The sequence below is a fragment of the Eschrichtius robustus genome, chromosome 5 (assembly GCF_028021215.1).
Source record: "Eschrichtius robustus isolate mEscRob2 chromosome 5, mEscRob2.pri, whole genome shotgun sequence".
Lineage (NCBI taxonomy): Eukaryota > Metazoa > Chordata > Mammalia > Artiodactyla > Eschrichtiidae > Eschrichtius > Eschrichtius robustus.
Genome location: NC_090828.1, coordinates 64,005,850 through 64,024,568, shown reverse-complemented (window position 1 = coordinate 64,024,568; position 18,719 = coordinate 64,005,850). Strand labels below are relative to the sequence as shown.

Genomic DNA, 18,719 nt, shown 5'->3' with positions numbered 1-18,719 from the left:
GGCTCGAACCCGTGTCCCCTGCATTGGCAGGCAGATTCTCAACCACTGCGCCACCAGGGAAGCCCTCTCTCTGTATTTTAATTTTTTCTTTCACTTCTCATTAAATTCTAACAGCCCTAAAAAATAGGTATTTTTATCCCCATTTTCAGATGAGGAAACTAAAGAAATTTTATACTAGAGTTGTAGGCAGGATTTAAGGGTAAGGAGGGTCTCCACCCTGATCCCTGTGAACGGTCTGCTGCTTAGTCTCTCGTCCAGTTATGACATGTGCAGGAGAGCCCGCGGCAGAAAGTTGACACCAAACAGGGCAGTAGAGAGGGGCAAATTAATTTCTTTCTTAAATTCAAAAGTATTTACCTTTTGCAAACTGAAGTACCGTTAGTTCCCATTTGCTTCTTTCCTATGCAATCACAGCATCTGAACAAATGACTCCTTGTCTTCAGTCTGCTTTCAGAAAAGAAAAAAAATTACGTAGAGACTATGAAAGCACTTGATGTTCAAGGGGCACACTACATTAGTTTGATGCTAGATGGTAATAAATATTCGGCTGCTTTTGCCTCACCCACATACTTAAGAATTGTGACATTTGCAAGTGCATGTTCCAAAGTCATATTGACTAATTTTATTTTTGGCAACAGGAGAGCACTCTTGGTTTTATTCCTTCCTTTATCCTTATCCTAGACAAGTGTTAGCTGGAAAATGCTCATTTATCTTTTTCTGATTTCCACAAATCATGGCCTTTCAAACTTGATTATAAATGAATGGACTTTAAGATCACAATTATACGTTTAGTCTATATTCAGGGGAATTATAGGAGTAAGGAGAAATATTTTACAGGCAGAATGACCTAACAGAAGTGTAATTTGTGGAGACTGGTTTTTGGCAGATGTGCTTTGAGTAGAGTGTAGAGGCCTGGGACTGGTGTTGGAAAGACTCATGGGAAGGGACAAACGCCAGCGATGCGGAGTTCCACCTTGCTGGGCACTTGACAAGGGAAGTCAACCTGGAGATAAAAAAATAGACCTCAGTAGAGAACTGAAGAGAGAATCAGTAAAATTTGACTGCTGATAGAACTTATAAACAAAGCGTTAAAAAAAAAAAGCACCAATATCTAAATCATAGTTAAATCTAAGAAATGGAGCACAGTAGATTTAGAAGTCAGCATAAATGCAGACAATACCTGAAACATTTCCAATGGCAATTTTCGCCCTAAAAGCATGAATATAATGACAGGAAAAGAGTAAAATTAGTTATAATGCTTAGAAAAGGATGCTTTGGCTGATGGTACATAAAGAACAAGCCATTCATAGTTTCTAGGTGTGAGAAAAGAAAAAGACAGTCATTTTATATGTTTTTACTGAACATAATTCTTATTCATGTTACCTTTTTTAATAATGAAGTATTTTTAAATACAGAGACTGATATAACAAAGACCCTCTGAGCTCTATCCAATCCTGTTTAAAGGATTAAAATATTACAGAAGCAGCTGAGGCTCCCTGTATACCCCTTCTCTGTCTAATCTACCCTCCAGAGGCAATCTCTATCCTGAATTTGGTGTTTATATTTCCTTCTTTATTTTTATGCTATATATATATATGTGTGTATATTTATATAAGTATATATATTCATGAAAGATGTAGCGTTATTTTGCGTATTACCAAACTTACGTAAGTGCTTAACCTGTTCTTTGAATCAGTGATTTAGTGAAGACAGTTCTGCTCAAATTAAGTTCACCTTTGCCCTGAAAATGAAGTGAATAGGTTTGACTTACCTCCAACCTCAGTGATTGCATTGATAAGACTGTTGCTTCTCAAACAGAGAAACAGCTGAGCAAATGAGGAAAACTATTTGGAGTCACAGAGTTAATTATTGACGGAGATAGAAATAATTTCAGGAAATGTTTGCTTTATGGCGAAAACTCAGGTCTGCATAATCAGTCCATGGGATGAGTCACATCTTTTCCCCTAGCTAGAGTTTTTCTTTGGATTCCTAAACTAATGAAAGTTTGAAGGCTATCCTGGGAATTTAGATTGTATACCATTTAGATTGTATTCCTTCCAAAAAAGGAATCTTTAATCTCACCTTTGTTTTATTCTTTAAGCTATGTGGGATGTTTTTCAAACTAAAGTCAATTTACTTTCTCCCTAGTTGATGAACATCTCTATTGTACTCAAGTAATACAATTAGTGTCCCAGTAATAGCTTGAAAAGGAGAATACTGACTTAAAAATCATTACCTCTTTAAAAAAATGTTCTCAGTTGAAACCTACCAGTTATTTAACTAAGACTTTGGGTCTATCTTAATTTCAAAATACTGTGTTCTAAATGTAAAGAAAACTAATCTTTTGGGGGAGGTATTTTGGCTAAAAGCCTGTGGAACAAGAAAGAAGTATTGTGTCTGCATCATTAACATGATTCAATGACGCCCAATGGCTTTGTTAGACTTATTAAATGCAAAATATAATTGAGGGGCCTTATTTTGTTCTACAAACCAAGAGTCCAGCCAACCCACCAACCACCCAAACAAACAAATAGAAGTCTGACACCTGTGGCTTTGTAAAAAGAAATTTAGGTGTTGGCTTAATTTGTGAAATGTGATGTCTGTGCACTAATGGACATTACACTACCTCCTTAGAGAATTGGCTGTGTATCAGGTGTCTGCCGAGTATTTTCTGAAACTTACGGTGTCGTTGTCTGTTTCTAGTCCTGACTTTAAGGCCATAGGGACACAAGATGTGAACAAAGGAGACCTGGTGTGAAAACTGGGGAGACCTCTTTTCTTTCACCAAGTTACCTGGGAATGTAGAGAAGTTACACATTTCTTTGAACCTGATGTTTTCATCGGTAGAACAAGGGTGTGGATGGACTCCCAGGGATCACTACCTTCGGTGGTGAAGAACAAGGCTGTTTGGTAGAACAAGACTGTTAAGAAAAGCTCGTGTTCGAACACATAAAAAATGGGAGATGGATAACTCTGATTTATATATACAGAAATCTACTGATGTTACAATAAAACACCCATAAGACCAAATCCTTGCCCTCGGTGAGCTATGGTCCTACTAGGATATGCAGCATTCACTCATGACACCAGCTCTAACTAAGACTGTAGCCAAGTCATTTCACCTTGAGTATGTGCTTTACATTTGTGGAGAAAGGAAGAGAAGACAACAGAGAAAGTCCTACTTGTCCTCCTGCCTTAGTATCGAAAAGGAGCTTGAAAGTGGAGGCTGCAGCTGTCAGAGTAACTCCACTGATTTTGCCTAATGTGATAGGAGAAAGAGCTATAGAGTAATGTTCTTGGCAAAAACAAAAAACAAAAAACCCTTCTATTTTAACTTTTGTGTTAAAATAAAGAGGGGATATTTAGTAGAAAGGAATGTGGTCTCTGGAATCAGATTGCCTGGATTTGAATCCCCAAATTCATTACTTTATAACTGTGTTTTTAGGCAAGTGACCTAAATAGTTTCTCTGTGTCTGTAAGATGGGAATGATAGTAGCACCTACCCCATAGGGTTCGCATAAGATGCAAATAAGTTAATACATACGAAACTCTTATGATGGTACCAGGCATAAAATAAGTACTCAAGGAATGCCAGCTATTACTGTCTTAATAAAAATACATAGGTGATCCTCAAAGAGAGCCTAGTAAGTAGAAGTACTGTTCACTTCATAAAGATGACTATTGTATTAAGTTTGAAGCCACAATTACTTCACTTCAAAACTCTTGTGGAAGTGAATGTGTCCGGTATAATACAGAAACCCCTTCGAAGGGTTTTCATAAGTCCTGTTGTACTTGACTGGAGAAGAGATGAAATATGAGTGTAATACGAGTGTAATATGTTTATACTATCTCTTTGTTCATACTTTATGAAAGTCATCAGCTTTGAGTTTTTGTAGAAAAATAGGAATTTAGTCTTTTTGTACTTAGAGGTAAAAGGATAGATTTATGTATTTTAAAGTACAGTTGGCCCTCTGTATTTGTGGGTTCTACTTCCACAAATTCAACCAACCAAGGATTGAAAATATTTGGGAAAAAAAAACTCCAGAAAGTTTCAAAAAGCAAAATTTGAATTTGCCATGTACTAGCAACTATTTACATAGCATTTACATTGTATGAGGTATTCTAGAAATGATTTAAAGTATACAGGAAAATGTGTATAGGTTGTATGCAAATACTACACCATTTTATATAAGGGGTTTTAACATCCTTGGATTTTGTTATTTGATATTGATATTTGGAATCAACGCTCCATGGATACTGAGGGATGACTGTATCAATATACATAGTTTATACTAATTTATTTCAAAATACATTCTCATTTATCAAACTCCATAGTTTCACTTTGTTTGTAATAATTTGCAAGATATAGTGACATGTTTATATTAAATATTAAATTTTATGAAAAAACAGATATAAGCCCTACTTCACTCTTCGTTATGTATTTGATAAGCAATGATTTTTTTTCTTTCCTTAGATTATGGAACAGCTAAAATGGAAATGTCTCAAAATTAATAAATTCAATTAGAATCAAAGGAACTATATGCTATTTTTTGTGTGTCCTAACAATGTATCCTAGTTTTGTACTCAATACAGTATTTTTTTTTATTATTTAGACCATTCCAGAGTTGACTTTCTTTGATTCCAAATTCCTCCTGTTTTGGGTCATGTAAAAAATTGTGTTAGCAGCATTTGGCATGTCTTTTCCCTTTCCTATACATATTTTGCACAGTTTATGGAAATAGTTGATAAAATTATTTGAGTAAGGACAATTTTGGTTAAAATAAAGCTAAAAGTAGAGAAGTCAAGGGGAGTACTCACACCGTTAATAAAAATTCAGATGTCAATTTAGGAGCTATTTCTCGTCAGACACTCTGTTTGCTGTCAGAAACACAAAGATAAGTAAGATTCAGGCGTACCCACTTGGAACTCACAAGCAAATCAGAGGTTTGTGGCTGTAATCAAAGACGAGGTAAGGAGGTAAGAAACACATGGTCAGAGAATTACAATGCTTTCAGTGTTGCAACATTCAGAAAAGGTGGCTTTTTGGTGTAACTAGCATTTGACACAAATCCCAAAGGAGGGATAGTGTTGCAGTACAAGGACAGGATGAGTGGATAAGATGGAGAAGGGCCCTCAGATAATAACCGGGGACTTTAGTGGACAAGCTCAGTATTGTTTAAGTGCCCTGGTATTGAAAAGAATCCCCAATGCAGTCCTTCCCTGTTTCCAGTTTTGCAAGCAGCCCGTTTCTATTCATCAGGACAGAGAGCGTTCTCATCATGCGGTGTCCACGAATGGCCCCTTGGTCAGAAACACCATTTCAGCTGAATACACTGTCTTCAGTTTTCAGGTGTATAAAATCAGGAAGAGGCAGCAGAGCCTAATGCTTAAGAGCTGGGAGGTTGAAGCCATGCTGCCTGGTCCATAGTGCCCATGCTCTCCCTCACTAGCTGTGTGACCTCCGGGCAAGTCATTAAACCACACTGTGCTTGTTTCCTCATCTGAAAAAAACTAGGGATGATGTTAACAGGACCTACCTTGTTGTGTGGAATAGTTTCACTAAATGACTTTCTACTTGTAAAGTGCTTAGAACAGCTGCTAGCACAGAGCAGCACTCCAGAAATGTTGTAAAGAAAATGGCCCATGTGCTACCTTCCTCTCTCTAGGATGGTGTGCTGAGTTGAGCTCAGGGGGCTTGTTCTGGATGTCTTTCTCTGCTTCTGTCTCCTCTATAGATTAGGACCCCTGTGCCATGTGGGTGACACCTGGCAGTAAGACACAAGACCTCAACGCTCTGATTCCCTGCTTTTATGGCACATTTTATTAGTCTTGATTTTAACAAAGAGCCCTTTCAGCCTTCCTGCATAAGGACAATAAACCAGATTCAGTGGGTGGTAGTTTTTACTAGCTTTCCATTCTAATTTTCAGGCTTGATGGATATAAAAGATTTCCATGTCCAAATAAATGTAGTGGAACACATCTAGGCATAGAAATGCACGCTAATTCTGTGGAATTTGAGAGGGGGCTTTCGAGTCAGTGCTGCACTAGGTTTGTGTCCTGGTTTTGCCACCTAGCAGCAGTGTGGACTTGGGCAAGCTAATCCCTAAGGCCTCTCTTTCCAATAGAGGTTCCTAGCAGAGTTGCTTCCTCGTCTGGGCTCTTTCTGGTGATTCTCTGGTGATTCTGAGTATTCTCTACCCACAGCTTGGGACCCAGCTCCTGGTTCTGCAACCAGGCTCCAAAATGGGGTGGTTGTTCTCACTCCTGTTTTCTGTGTACTTTTGAGTTTATGCTTTCCTTAACAAAATTCCTCTTCTGCCTGTTTAGTGCTACATTCATAAAGGCACACAAGTAAATTCATGCATTCACATTGCCATCTTTAACCAGCCATCATCTTTAAGTTTTTAAAGAAACATTCTTTAACTATATTTCTCTTAGCATGACAATGGTGTCTTTTTTTATTTTGAATTTTATTTTATTTATTTTTTTATACAGCAGGTTCTTATTAGTTACCCATTTTATACACATCAGTGTATACATGTCAATCCCAATCGCCCAATTCATCACACCCCCACCCCCACCCCCCCAAGGCTTTCCCCCCTTGGTGTCCATACGTTTGTTCTCTACATCTGTGTCTCTATTTCTGCCCTGCAAACTGGTTCATCTGTACCATTTTTCTAGGTTCCACATATATGCATTAATATACGATATTTGTTTTTCTCTTTCTGACTTACTTCACTCTGTATGACAGTCTCTAGTTCATCCACGTCTCTACAGATGACCCAATTTCGTTCCTTTTTATGGCTGAGTAATATTCCATTGCATATCTGTACCACATCTTCTTTAATGACAACGGTGTCTTTTAAAATTTCTCTGTAAGAATAAATTTAATGCTTCCCTTCTCCAATCCCTGCTTCTATTAATATAATCTGAGAATTCATCCCTCGATTATTGTTGTTAAAGATTTTGTATTAAATTGCCCCTTAAGAACAATAGCATTTAATTGGGCAATGAAATTTAGGGCAATTAGTTATGTTGTTAGCAATAGCCCTTTTGTTCTAAAATTATACTTTTTGAATTCTTAATTTTTATTTGTATCTCGGTGGGGTAGAATTGACCAAAGTAATTTTTTAGTAATAGTTAAGGAGTAATGTATTTTCAGAGCTTTTGAATATGTGAGAATATTTTTCATATTTCTTTACAAATGAAAGGCAGTTTGGTTAGCAGTAGCTTTCTTTGATGGAACCTTCTCTCTCTTCTGTAAACTTAGTGATGCAAAGGAGAATTTAAGACGACTGGACATTGTTCCTTTGATGGTGACATATTTCATTTGATTTGTATGTTGACTTGTTTTTGTTTTCATGCATGGATATTGAAGGATTTCTTTTTAACCCTAAGATTCAAAATTTGTCAGACATATATACACTACCAAATGTAAAATAGATAGCCTAGTGGGAAGCAGCCGCATAGCACAGGGAAATCAGCTCGGTGCTTTGTGACCACCTAGAGGGGTGGGATAGGGAGGGTGGGAGGGAGACGCAAGAGGGAGGGGATATGGGGATATATGTATACATATAGCTGATTCACTTTGTTATACAGCAGAAACTAACACAACAATGTAAAGCAATTATACTCCAATAAAGATGTTAAAAAATTAAAAAAATTAAAAAAAAATTTGTCAGAATGTGGCTTTGAATTGATATTGTTTGGGATACAATTTGGTCCTTATTTCTTCTTTTCAGTCGGTTTTTTCTTCTTCAGTTGTGTGTTTGATTATTACTTCTGTTTAAGTCTGTCACTTTTGTTTTCTCAGAAGCACCTATAATTAGACTTAGTTTTTCTGGTCCTCCAGATCTTGGGTCTTCTTTCATCTATTGGTTCTTTTCTCCAGCCCTATAGGGGTGTTTATCCTCTACATCAATGTTTTAATTTTAAGCAAGATGTGTCTACGTTGTTCTCCCCACTCCCCCTCATGTGGATAATATTGTCACTTCAATTTTTACAATCCTTGTATTGCTTCTTTGTTTCACTTATAATCTCTTTTTATCTTGCCCAGTAGTCTTTTACTAATTTATGGCTTTCTACTTCTGTTTTTAGGGGACGTATTTTTTTAGGGGACATACCTTAACAGCACCATATACTTCCATAAAAATTACATCCCTTCCTCTAGGGAGTTAGTTTTAGGAGATGATTCTTTCTTTTGATCTTTAGCATGCTCTTTTCTTTCCATATTTATGCAGTACTTCCTAGTAGACCTGCATTGACATTTAGATGTTTTTTCATTCCTGAATTTGGAAATATACATCTAGACCTGCTCATAGAGAAGATGTATGCATTGACCTTGACCCCACTCTCTGTCCTCTTTTTTGCTAGTAAAAGTCCGCTTTTAGACCTCTGCCCTTGTAGCAGGTTGATGTTTGTAGGCCTTGGCCCACTTTCAATGGACCAGAAGAATCTCACGTAGAGCAGCTATCTCCATTTCTTGTTCTCTGTCATTTATATGGATTATAAGAATTCCAACCTCCAGAATGTGACACCACCGTGGATCATCTTTCCCCTTAGTCATCTTTTCTGTAACTGAAACTCCCAGGATGCTAAGTACTCCCTTTTTTTCTCACTCATCTTTTGAACAGTCACTAATTGATGGGGTGGGGGGATTCTCCCGCTGCCTCAAAAAGTATCATTCATGACAGAGAGCTGTCTAGGTTTCTGACTGGCAGATTTTTGCATTTCTGTACAAATGGCAGAAAGTGGAGACAGGAAGATATACTAAGATTTTCCTAGTTCCTTTTTTAAGACCCATGGCTTGTTTCTTGTTGCCTCTAATTACATTTTTTAAATCTAATTTTATTCTTTTTTTCTGTTGTAAAATTCTCTGATTCTTGCAGTAGGGTGAAGGTCATTTCTTCCTTTTTTGTGGTTGCATGCACCTTTATTTACCTTTCTTTTCATAGATATTTTAGTAGGAGGTTGAGAGAGGCTCTATCAGGGGCTGGTAGCTAGACACCATTTAAAACTGTAACTTACATGAAACTACACAAATAAAAAAAAGGACTTTCCGAATGTGGCAAAATGCTTGAAAATTTTGCTTCTGTAGATATTTTGTGGAAATAAAGTCTGCCTTATAGATATTCATCACAGGTTGTTATTCAAATGATGGAGGCATTCATGTTCCTGTAATACAACCTATGTCTTATGAAAGTGGGGTCATTCTATGAAAGAAAATGTAGTTACATGAGTGATTGTAAGGATTTCAGTGACTTCCATAAATTTTTTTGTCATCCATAAAAACTGCCTGATCTGAGTGTCTTAGAGTGGAAACAGCTGTTATAAATCATTTAATCTAGGAGTTGGAAATTCAGTTGTCTTCAGGGGCCAGAAAAATGACTGGCAAATGTGTGAAGTAGGTTGGTTTAATACAATCAGGAGTGGGAGGGGCTCAAGAGGAGTGGAGAGTACTTGTTCCACCAAATCCTTAGGCCATCAATATATCAAAACAGTGTAAATATCAGAAACAGTATAATATAAACCCACTCTCCCATTATAGAGATGGAACTGAGGTCAAGGGATATTAGTAGATATGCTCGAAGTTAGGAGAATCTATGTATCTCTACCAGAACCAGCTATATAATTTGCAGGGCCCAATGCGAAATAAAATATGGGGCCCATTGTTCAACAATTATTAAGAATTTCGAGATAGTGACAGCAAAACATTAAACCAAGCATGGGACCATGTGTAACTGCACAAGTTACACACCCTTGGAGCCATCCCTGGTCTTAACTTCTGATTTAGAATTTGTGCATCCCAACAGAAGGAAGCACACAGATACTTTTCACCCATAACCACCAAAAATTGATAATGGAGATGGGGTTAAAATTAAGTCCTTGACTTTGATACTGCAGTATATGAACTGCCCTTCCTTACAAGAGGGCTTTTGTAAGAGGTTTTAGAATCGTTGCTTTTTGTTCCTTCCTGAATTCAGGCTTTATGGATTATTAGTTGACGATTTTCAACCCTTAAGTTCAAAGCTCTTCTCTCAGTGTTAGTTCTGACATGAATTCCAGCATGTTTGAAGAGTCAGTCAGTCCAGGAATAAAACTCAGAGACACTTGTGTCTACCATTGGGTCTTACTCAGCTCTCTGAGGCCCCCTACCATAGTTCTTACTTCCAAAGAGCTGTCATCTCTTCCAGAAAATTTTGTCTGTAACCTGAATCATCTCCTAAAATAAACTTTTCAAAAAAATCTTATTTGTTATGGTCACCAAAGGGGAAGGGGGGGAGGATAAATTAGGAGTTTGGGATTAACATATATACACTACTATATATAAAATAGATAACCAATAAATATATATAAATATAAATATAACCTACTATATAGCACAGGGAACTATACTCAATATTTTGTAATAACCTATATGGGAAAAGAATCTCAAAAAGAATATAAGAAAATCTTATTTGAAATTTTTACATGGCTTGCAAACACAAAAAGCAATTTGCCTCCTGACAAATTAAAGTTGACTAGTCACTTTCTCCTTTGTGTTCATTTACAACTTGTAACCCAAGATATCATGAACAGCATGACCTCAGGAATGCTATTTAGAGAAATCAATCAGTTTTTAAAGGCACAGCTATTCACACTCAGAAAATATAAGAAGTAAAATCGGGAATTGAGTACCAGGATAAGAGTTTTTTTCATAGTAACCGTATATATACACACACTATGTATATAAGTTATATAAAGTCTTTATATAAAGTCTCGTATTTTAAAAGACTTAAACATTCAATTCATTTGTCATCGAAAGAGAACTTAAAATTTTTTCCTCATTAAAAAAGTGAATGTCTAACAGCTAGACATAGAGTTTGGGATGGTATAAGGTTGTTGTTAACAGCTGCACATCAGATGGATGATTTGGATTCCAAATGGGTTCCCTTAGCAATATCCAGAAAGATGCCAATAAAAATTTGTTAAAAGATGAAGGAAAAATATGTTACCTGATTTAAAAATATTATACCTTTTATTTAAAAAAAATATGAACAAAAGTTAAGTCATTTACTTAATATCTGAAACAGGCAAAGAATTCAAAGCTATCTTATATACCTTCATATTTGTAAAATCTGTTCGTTCATGAGCGATGAACAAGAGGAAATTCACATGTTGGTAGAAGAGAAGATGAGCAAATGGGCAAATACAGTAACTGAGTGAAAGAAAATTTGTTATGAATATAATTATTAATATTTAAAATATTTGCAGTATGCCATGCACATAAGTGTATGTGTTTAGCCAGAACTGAAATCGCTCATTAAGTTTAATCCCTGGTTGGGGCAGAGGTGTGTGTAGGGGGGGTTCATTTAATGGACTTTTTTCACTCACGTATTTCAGAATGTGCTGTGAAATATTTAAATTGAATATCATAGAATTTTTTTTAACCTTTCTACAGGTGGAAATTTTCATTTGGCCTTTATATATTTACCTATGGAGTCCGGTTCCTGAAAAAGGTAGGTTCTGTCAAGTTACTTTATGTAATTCTTATGTAACTGTAAGCCTCTGTCTCATTTTTTATGTTGTGGCAGTAGTAGAATTTTAAACAATCATAACACACTTGCTAAGAATTATTTGTACATTTTTCTTTGATTTATAAAAATATTGGCGGTTTATTCTTTGTAGTAAACAACTTTCAGGCATCTGCCGAAAATACTTTTGAAAATAATCTGTTTTTCCAGTGATAGATGTTACTAAGTCCATTGACCACTCTAGTTGGTTATTTGCTACCTATGGGCATTAGAACCTTATAAAATCCATCTCAGGCTTGGAAAGAATTTAGAGTTTCCACATCACACATCACACAACTTGAAAACATCACTTGTGGCATTTTGTGTTATCACTGTAGCCTTTATCAGTAGAAATTAGAGTTTAGTGTCTTGCAAAGCTACCAACAGGGTAACACCAACTGCCAGTGGAAAATTCAATTCCTTTTATAGACTGTGTTCCCTGGCTGCTATTTTGCTCTTCTGCATGAACAAAGGCACCTTTACCTATGAAAGCAATTCTTTGAGGCCGTCATAGTCTTTTTCTTCTGATTTCAGTGCTTAATGGCACTACTAACAAGTTAGGCTGCTTAACTTCAAGTCTCACAAAGACGTTCTCACAGTCATGCAATAGTGAGTAGGCAGAAAATGGGAAATTATTTTAAAAAATGTTTTATGGTATTGCCCTTTAAAGTGATATCAATGTTATCTTTATTTAGCAAAAAAATTTTTTCAAACTGGGGCATTGGGCCAAGTGGCACGCCTTACTAGTAAATTCTCATGTAAATGTTGATATGAAAATTGCAAATACGTTTTCATTTTTCAAGTCTGAGTTGTAAGATATTGTCTGCCCTTGGCAAATTCTATTATAAATGATAGTTGTTTCCCAATATCATATTTTCCTAGAGGAAATAATTCTTTTTACTTGTCTTTTCCTTTAGTAACTGCACTTATTTTTCACTTAATAAGACTACATGGCCCAGAGGTCACTTGAATAGATTTAAAAGAATGAACTTCACTCTGTAAAATTTCTAAGTATGAAGACATTCTCAACTGGGGTAAATAAATGTGGTGGAAAGTGCTTATTTTGGAACCCTACTGTTCTAGTTTTCAAATTTATGTATCTAGGGGAAAAAATGGAAAGAATGGCTGTAGAGCTTTTATGCTTCCAACTTGACTACCTTGGAAGAGGAAATAGTTTTGGATGGAATTTCAGCTGACATAGGAGAGCTGGGCTTCATGGGAATGTCGAGTTGCTAACTGAGGTCACAGTTTGGAATTCACGTCGGGTTCTGTTGGTGAAGGGCTTTGATGGTGAGCAAGGAGAGATGGTGAGAGCCAGGAGCACTTTTTTGCCCTTTTCCCTAGATGTGCAGGATGTGGTCTGTTTTAAAAGCTCTCATTCAGCAAGCCTGGCCATCTGTCATCAGAACAGGAAGCACTTTGACACTTAGCTCTGCTTCATTCTGTCCCTGACACAGACGGAATGGAAGGAGAGTAGTTTTCACCCCCTAGTCCTCAGTGGCTCTGTAGAAGGCAGTAAAAGGGCTTGTCAATAGAATGTTTGCTGGAAATTGTTGTTCCTTAAACTATAACAGTTTCCTTTCAGCTGCCTCTAGATATAACAAATGCTTAAAAATGAAAGGAGAAATAGATGTTGTTCTTGTTGGATTAATTCGTATTTGGGGTTTCTTCCTTTGATACTCTCTAAGAAGCACTCAGTTTTGTATGAGCTGTACAGTTTAGTGTTTAGTCATACTGCGAGATAGAAAAGTGTGCATAGACTCCACATGAGCTAACTGGGAAGGACTTCATAAGCTATCTTGTCCAACTCGTTCATTTCACAGCTGAGGAAGCAGAAGTCCAGAGAGGGTAGATGGCACTCCAGAGGTCATACAGTGAGTTTATGAAAGGGTTGCATCTCAAGTGAAACGCACACTGCTATCTCTTATTCTAGTACTTTCCCCACTTTACCAGCCCACCTTAACCTCATGACTTCCTTTAGTTAAGTTAGCAAACTTAACCTAATGTAGTCGTTGTTTCTGTTTAGAACTTTAAATACTTACTTTAATGGATATTTAAAATATGTTTCTGGTAGCTTGTTGGAATGGACAATATATTTGCCCATCTAACCAAAAGGAAAAGAAATTATTATGAAGGCAGCACCAGAAATAGTCAAAACAAGGTAATTCCAATTTTCACAATACCCTAAATGTTTTAAAATAAAATAGCAGGGTAGTGGACCAATTTTAAAATATGAAAGGCCACAGCTGCTTCTTATTCCCAGCATCCAAAATGTGGATCATTACATGTGCTGTTAGAAAAATACCTAGGCAACTTGCACTGTCCAATTTTCTTCTGCTTTTAGGTCAAATGAATCTGATACGTCTCATCTTCTAGGGTGTATTAAGTAACCTTAAGTACCCTTTCTACCCTGAAATTCTATGCTCCCGTTAAAGAGATATTTACCAAATGCAAAGTACCGTGCACCCATGATAGAGAATCTTGGAAAATAAAAAACAAATCAATTAATAAAAATTTTTGAAAACCATAGAATTTTAGATGTAAAAGTTATCATGCCTATCATCTAAATACCTCATTTCATAGATGAGGCTATGAGGTATCAATCTCTAGTATAAGAATAGCTTGAGTTTTCTCTGCCATATTCAAATACATTCAGGCCGAATACTTAAATTTTATTAAATGCTGTTAGCCTTTCCAATTTGAATTGGCTTAATCCTGTGGGGAGAACATACATATTTTCCTGGGTTTACCAAGTCATCGTAGATTTTCAGTGTATATATATGACCGATTTAAGTGCCCTCAGTTTAAAAATATTCTTTGTATTGAGAAATAAGGCAGTTGAGAGTTTTTAAATACATATAAACTAGGTTTATGTCAGTACACACTTGTGCGGTCTTAGTCTGAGCCCTCTGAGAAACAGACACCAAGAAGAGATTAAATGTGTAAGAAATTGATTAGGGGAAGTGTCTATAAGAGAAAATGGGGAGGGAGTTGGCCGGGAGGCTGGAAGAGCCTTCAGACCACGATGTATGTCTGACCATGTGTGCGGGAGAGAGGGAAAGGAGGAAAGTGTGGGTGAGCCTCTAAGAATGCTTGCTGTGCCTTTCTAAGAAAAATTCAGTCAGGCCACTGGGCAGTCCTGGAGCCACAGTTGATCATCGAAGGAGACCTATGTCTCCCAGAAATGGGCTCGCTGTAGTATTCCTGTTGTGCTCAGTCATAGGCTGCCAGCAGCCTGTGGGCAGCAGGGCCTTCATGCAAATACTGCTGTGGATTTTACTGCACAGCAGCGGGGCCCTGAGTCAGCCACAGTCCCAGCAGTCCAAGATCTAAGAGGTGCATTCTCATGGTTGCCATGTGTGCTTAATTTTTAAAATATTCCAGCTTTTCTGAAAAAAGGATACATCATGGAATAAGACCTTACGCAACATAAAAATGGTTTTCATATGCAAGGTATCTAGAAGCATAGAGAAATATTTATCTATTGTCCTTTTTTTTGAATTTTATTTTATTATTTTTTAATACAGCAGGTTCTTATTAGTTATCCATTTTATACATATTAGTGTATATATGTCAATCCCAATCTCCCAATTCATCCCACCACCACCACCCACCCGCTTTCCCCCCTTGGTGTCCATACATTTGTTCTCTAGATCTTTGTCTCTATTTCTGCCTTGCCTTTTTATCATTTTATTTACTGTGCATTGATTTCCCCTCCATTATGTCATAATTCCTGTAGTTGATGTGTGAATGTATCTTTGGAGCAAGACACAGGCTGACTTCACAAATGAGTTGTCTCAGGGCCCCGGGCACTCACCTCCCTCTTGTACTGATCCAGTTTGGGTGATAAGTTATGTGGTCACCCTAACGAATAGTTCTGTAATAAAGGATGAAATAATTGGCCCCATATTTTCAGACACCCTGTAAAGAAAGCGTGTTTGTCTGTCATTTATATGAAATCAACAAAATGTTTTCTGTAGTTTCATGATGACAGATAAGAGGATGAGCCTCATTTATGGTGAGGGGCTAACAGGTGTGTATATATGTCATCTTTGCTTTCTCGGCTCCGAGCTCCCTTTACAGACAGCAGTTAACTCTGATGATGGAAGTAGACCCTAGAAGGCATTGACCTTACAGACATGTCACTGAACTATTAAGTAAAGTCATCGTTGGGTTAGTAGGAAATATTTAAATAGTTGAAAGACATAAACCTGTCTCAATAGTCTGCTCCTGTAATTGCTGACACAAGTGACCCTTAGCCCCATGAACATGATTAGCAGAGACAAGTACTTTCATAAAAGAAGACCCAGAATTACTTCAGGTGCTCTGAAGTCCCAGAGCACAAGGTACTCATACAGAGTAACACATTTTTCTAGGTCTTGAAAGGAACCATATGTCAAGCCTTTAAAAATAGAGTAAGTTATCTCTCATTTACTGTTACCTTTTTTTCTCATTTGTAGGTGGAAGTTTATATTGAGTGGAGTTCTTTGAATACTTTTCTTTGAGTTCCTTTACTTATTTTTAAAAACTATGGTGTCACAGGAAGGTCATTAGATATATGTGCAATTGGGACTTACGTAAATATTTTTTTCCATGTAATCTACATGTTAGGCTAATATATTTCCAACCTTTTGACCATATGGTGCATTTTATATCACAGTTTTGTACACATGCATGTGTATGATTAAAATAAAGGTTATTCAAAATATATCTATACCCTAACCTCTGTATCAGTCGGGGTCTGTGTTAGGAGACGGAAACCACAGGAGTGATTCTTGGGGTGACTGTAATGTGAAGAATCATTCACCAAGAGGGAGCCACTAAGACTATGTTACTCAGAGTAATCGATCTGCTGTTTGCTACCTGTCTGCCATGAGATAAGGAGCTTGACTTGAATGTAAATCAACTCACTGCTTCTTTTTTGGGAGAGTCTACCTCTGAAGAAAAGTCAGCTGAGCTGAACAGCGCTCTTCACGATGTAGTTAACTGACATTCTAATGAAACAGTAACAGACGCTTCAAGGACTGGCGCTGGTCTGCCCACAGCACTTTGATCAGCGCTGCGCTGAGGTATCATGGAAGCGGTAATGGCTGGAAGAGGCTACGGCTCTGAGGACGGGGGCTTATAGGAAGAGGCTGGAGCTATCGGAACCTAGATGCTCCAAGGAGGAGCCTTGGAGCTGGACAAGAAAGCGCTGACCAGCTGCTATGTCTCAGAAACCACCATGAGGCTGGTTCTGAGAATGAGGAAAAAGGGCAACCAGCTGCTACCACTGGGATGAACTGTCACTGCTGGGGTGCAGATGCGTTGCTGGAGGGCTCAGTTGGGGTGGGGCTGAGGGAGTGGTGGTAAGAATGGGAAGCAAAACAGAAAGGAGCACATTCGAGCTTCCTTTGCAGTCTTCCCGCTCCCTCTAGTGCCTTCCTCGAGTCAGAACTCAGCAAGGGACTAGCTCCTTGGAGCCAGCTCCAGTGTCTCCACAATATCTTTTTTTTTTTTTTTTTAACATCTTTATTGGAGTATAATTGCTTTACAATGGTGTGTTAGTTTCTGCTGTACAACAAAGTGAATCAGCTATACATATACATATGTTCCCATATCTCTTCCCTCTTGCATCTCCCTCCCACCCTCCCTATCCCACCCCTCTAGGTGGTCACAAAGCACCGAGCTGATCTCCCTGTGCTATGCGGCTGCTTCCCACTAGCTATCTATTTTACATTTGGTAGTGTATATATGTCCATGCCACTCTCTCACTTCGTCCCAGCTTCCCCTTCCCCGTTCCCGTGTCCTCAAGTCCATTCTCTATGTCTGCATCTTTATTCCTGTCCTGCGCTTAGGTTCTTCAGAACCTTTTTTTTTTTTTTTTTTTTTTTAGGTTCCATATATATGTGTTAACATATGGTATTTATTTTTCTCTTTCTGACTTACTTCACTCTGTATGACAGACTCTAGGCCCATCCACCTCACTACAAATAACTCAATTTCGTTCCTTTTTAACAAATAACTCAATTTTGTTCCTTTTTATGGCTGACTAATATTCCATTGTATATATGTGCCACATCTTCTTTATCCATTCATCTGTCAGTGGACACTTAGGTTGCTCCTATGTCCTGGCTATTGTAAATAGAGCTGCAGTGAACATTGTGGTACATGACTCTTTTTTTTTTTTTTTTTCATGACTTTTTTTGAATTATGGTTTTCTCAGGGTATATGCCCAGTAGTGGGATTGCTGGGTCGTATGGTAGTTCTATTTTTAGTATTTTAAGGAACCTCCATACTGTTCTCCATAGTGGCTGTATCAATTTACATTCCCACCAACAGTGCAAGAGGGTTCCCTTTTCTCCACACCCTCTCCAGCATTTATTGTTTGTAGATTTTTTGACGATGACCATTCTGACTGGTGTGAGGTGATACCTCATTGTAGTTTTTTTTTTTTTTAACATCTTTATTGGCGTATAATTGCTTTACAATGGTGTGTTAGTTTCTGCTTTTATAACAAAGTGAATCAGTTATACATATACGTATGTTCCCATATCTCTTCCCTCTTGCGTCTTCCTCCCTCCCACCCTCCCTATCCCACCCCTCTAGGTGGTCACAAAGCACCGAGCTGATCTCCCTGTGCTATGCGGCTGCTTCCCACTAGCTATCTATTTTACATTTGGTAGTGTATATATGTCCATGCCACTCTCTCACCCTGTCACATCTTACCCCTCCCCCTCCCCATATTCTCAAGTCCATTCTCTAGTAGGTCTGTGTCTTTATTCCAGTTTTGCCACTAGGTTCTTCATGACCTTTTTTTTTTTTTTTTCCCCTTAGATTCCATATATATGTGTTAGCATACTGTATTTGTTTTTCTCATTCTGACTTACTTCACTCTGTATGACAGACTCTTAACTCCATCCACCTCACTACAAATACCTCCATTTCATTTCTTTTTATGGCTGAGTAATATTCCATTGTATATATGTGCCACATCTTCTTTATCCATTCGTCCGATGATGGACACTTAGGTTGCTTCCATGTCCTGGCTATTGTAAATAGAGCTGCAATGAACAATGTGGTACATGACTCTTTGAATTATGGTTTTCTCAGGGTATATGCCCAGTAGTGGGATTGCTGTGTCATATGGTAGTTCTATTTTTAGTTTTTGAAGGACCCTCCATACTG

General features: G+C 37.6%; 1 protein-coding gene across 1 annotated transcript in view; it reads left to right on the top strand.

Moving 5' to 3' along the window:
* The window catches only part of CERS6 (ceramide synthase 6), a 315,277-nt gene that overhangs the window by 170,082 nt on the left and 126,476 nt on the right, over positions 1-18,719 (top strand). Inside the window, exon 4 of the mRNA XM_068544956.1 lies at positions 11,441-11,498. Within this exon, the coding sequence (XP_068401057.1) occupies positions 11,441-11,498 (58 nt within the window). The remainder of the gene's footprint in view (positions 1-11,440; positions 11,499-18,719) is intronic.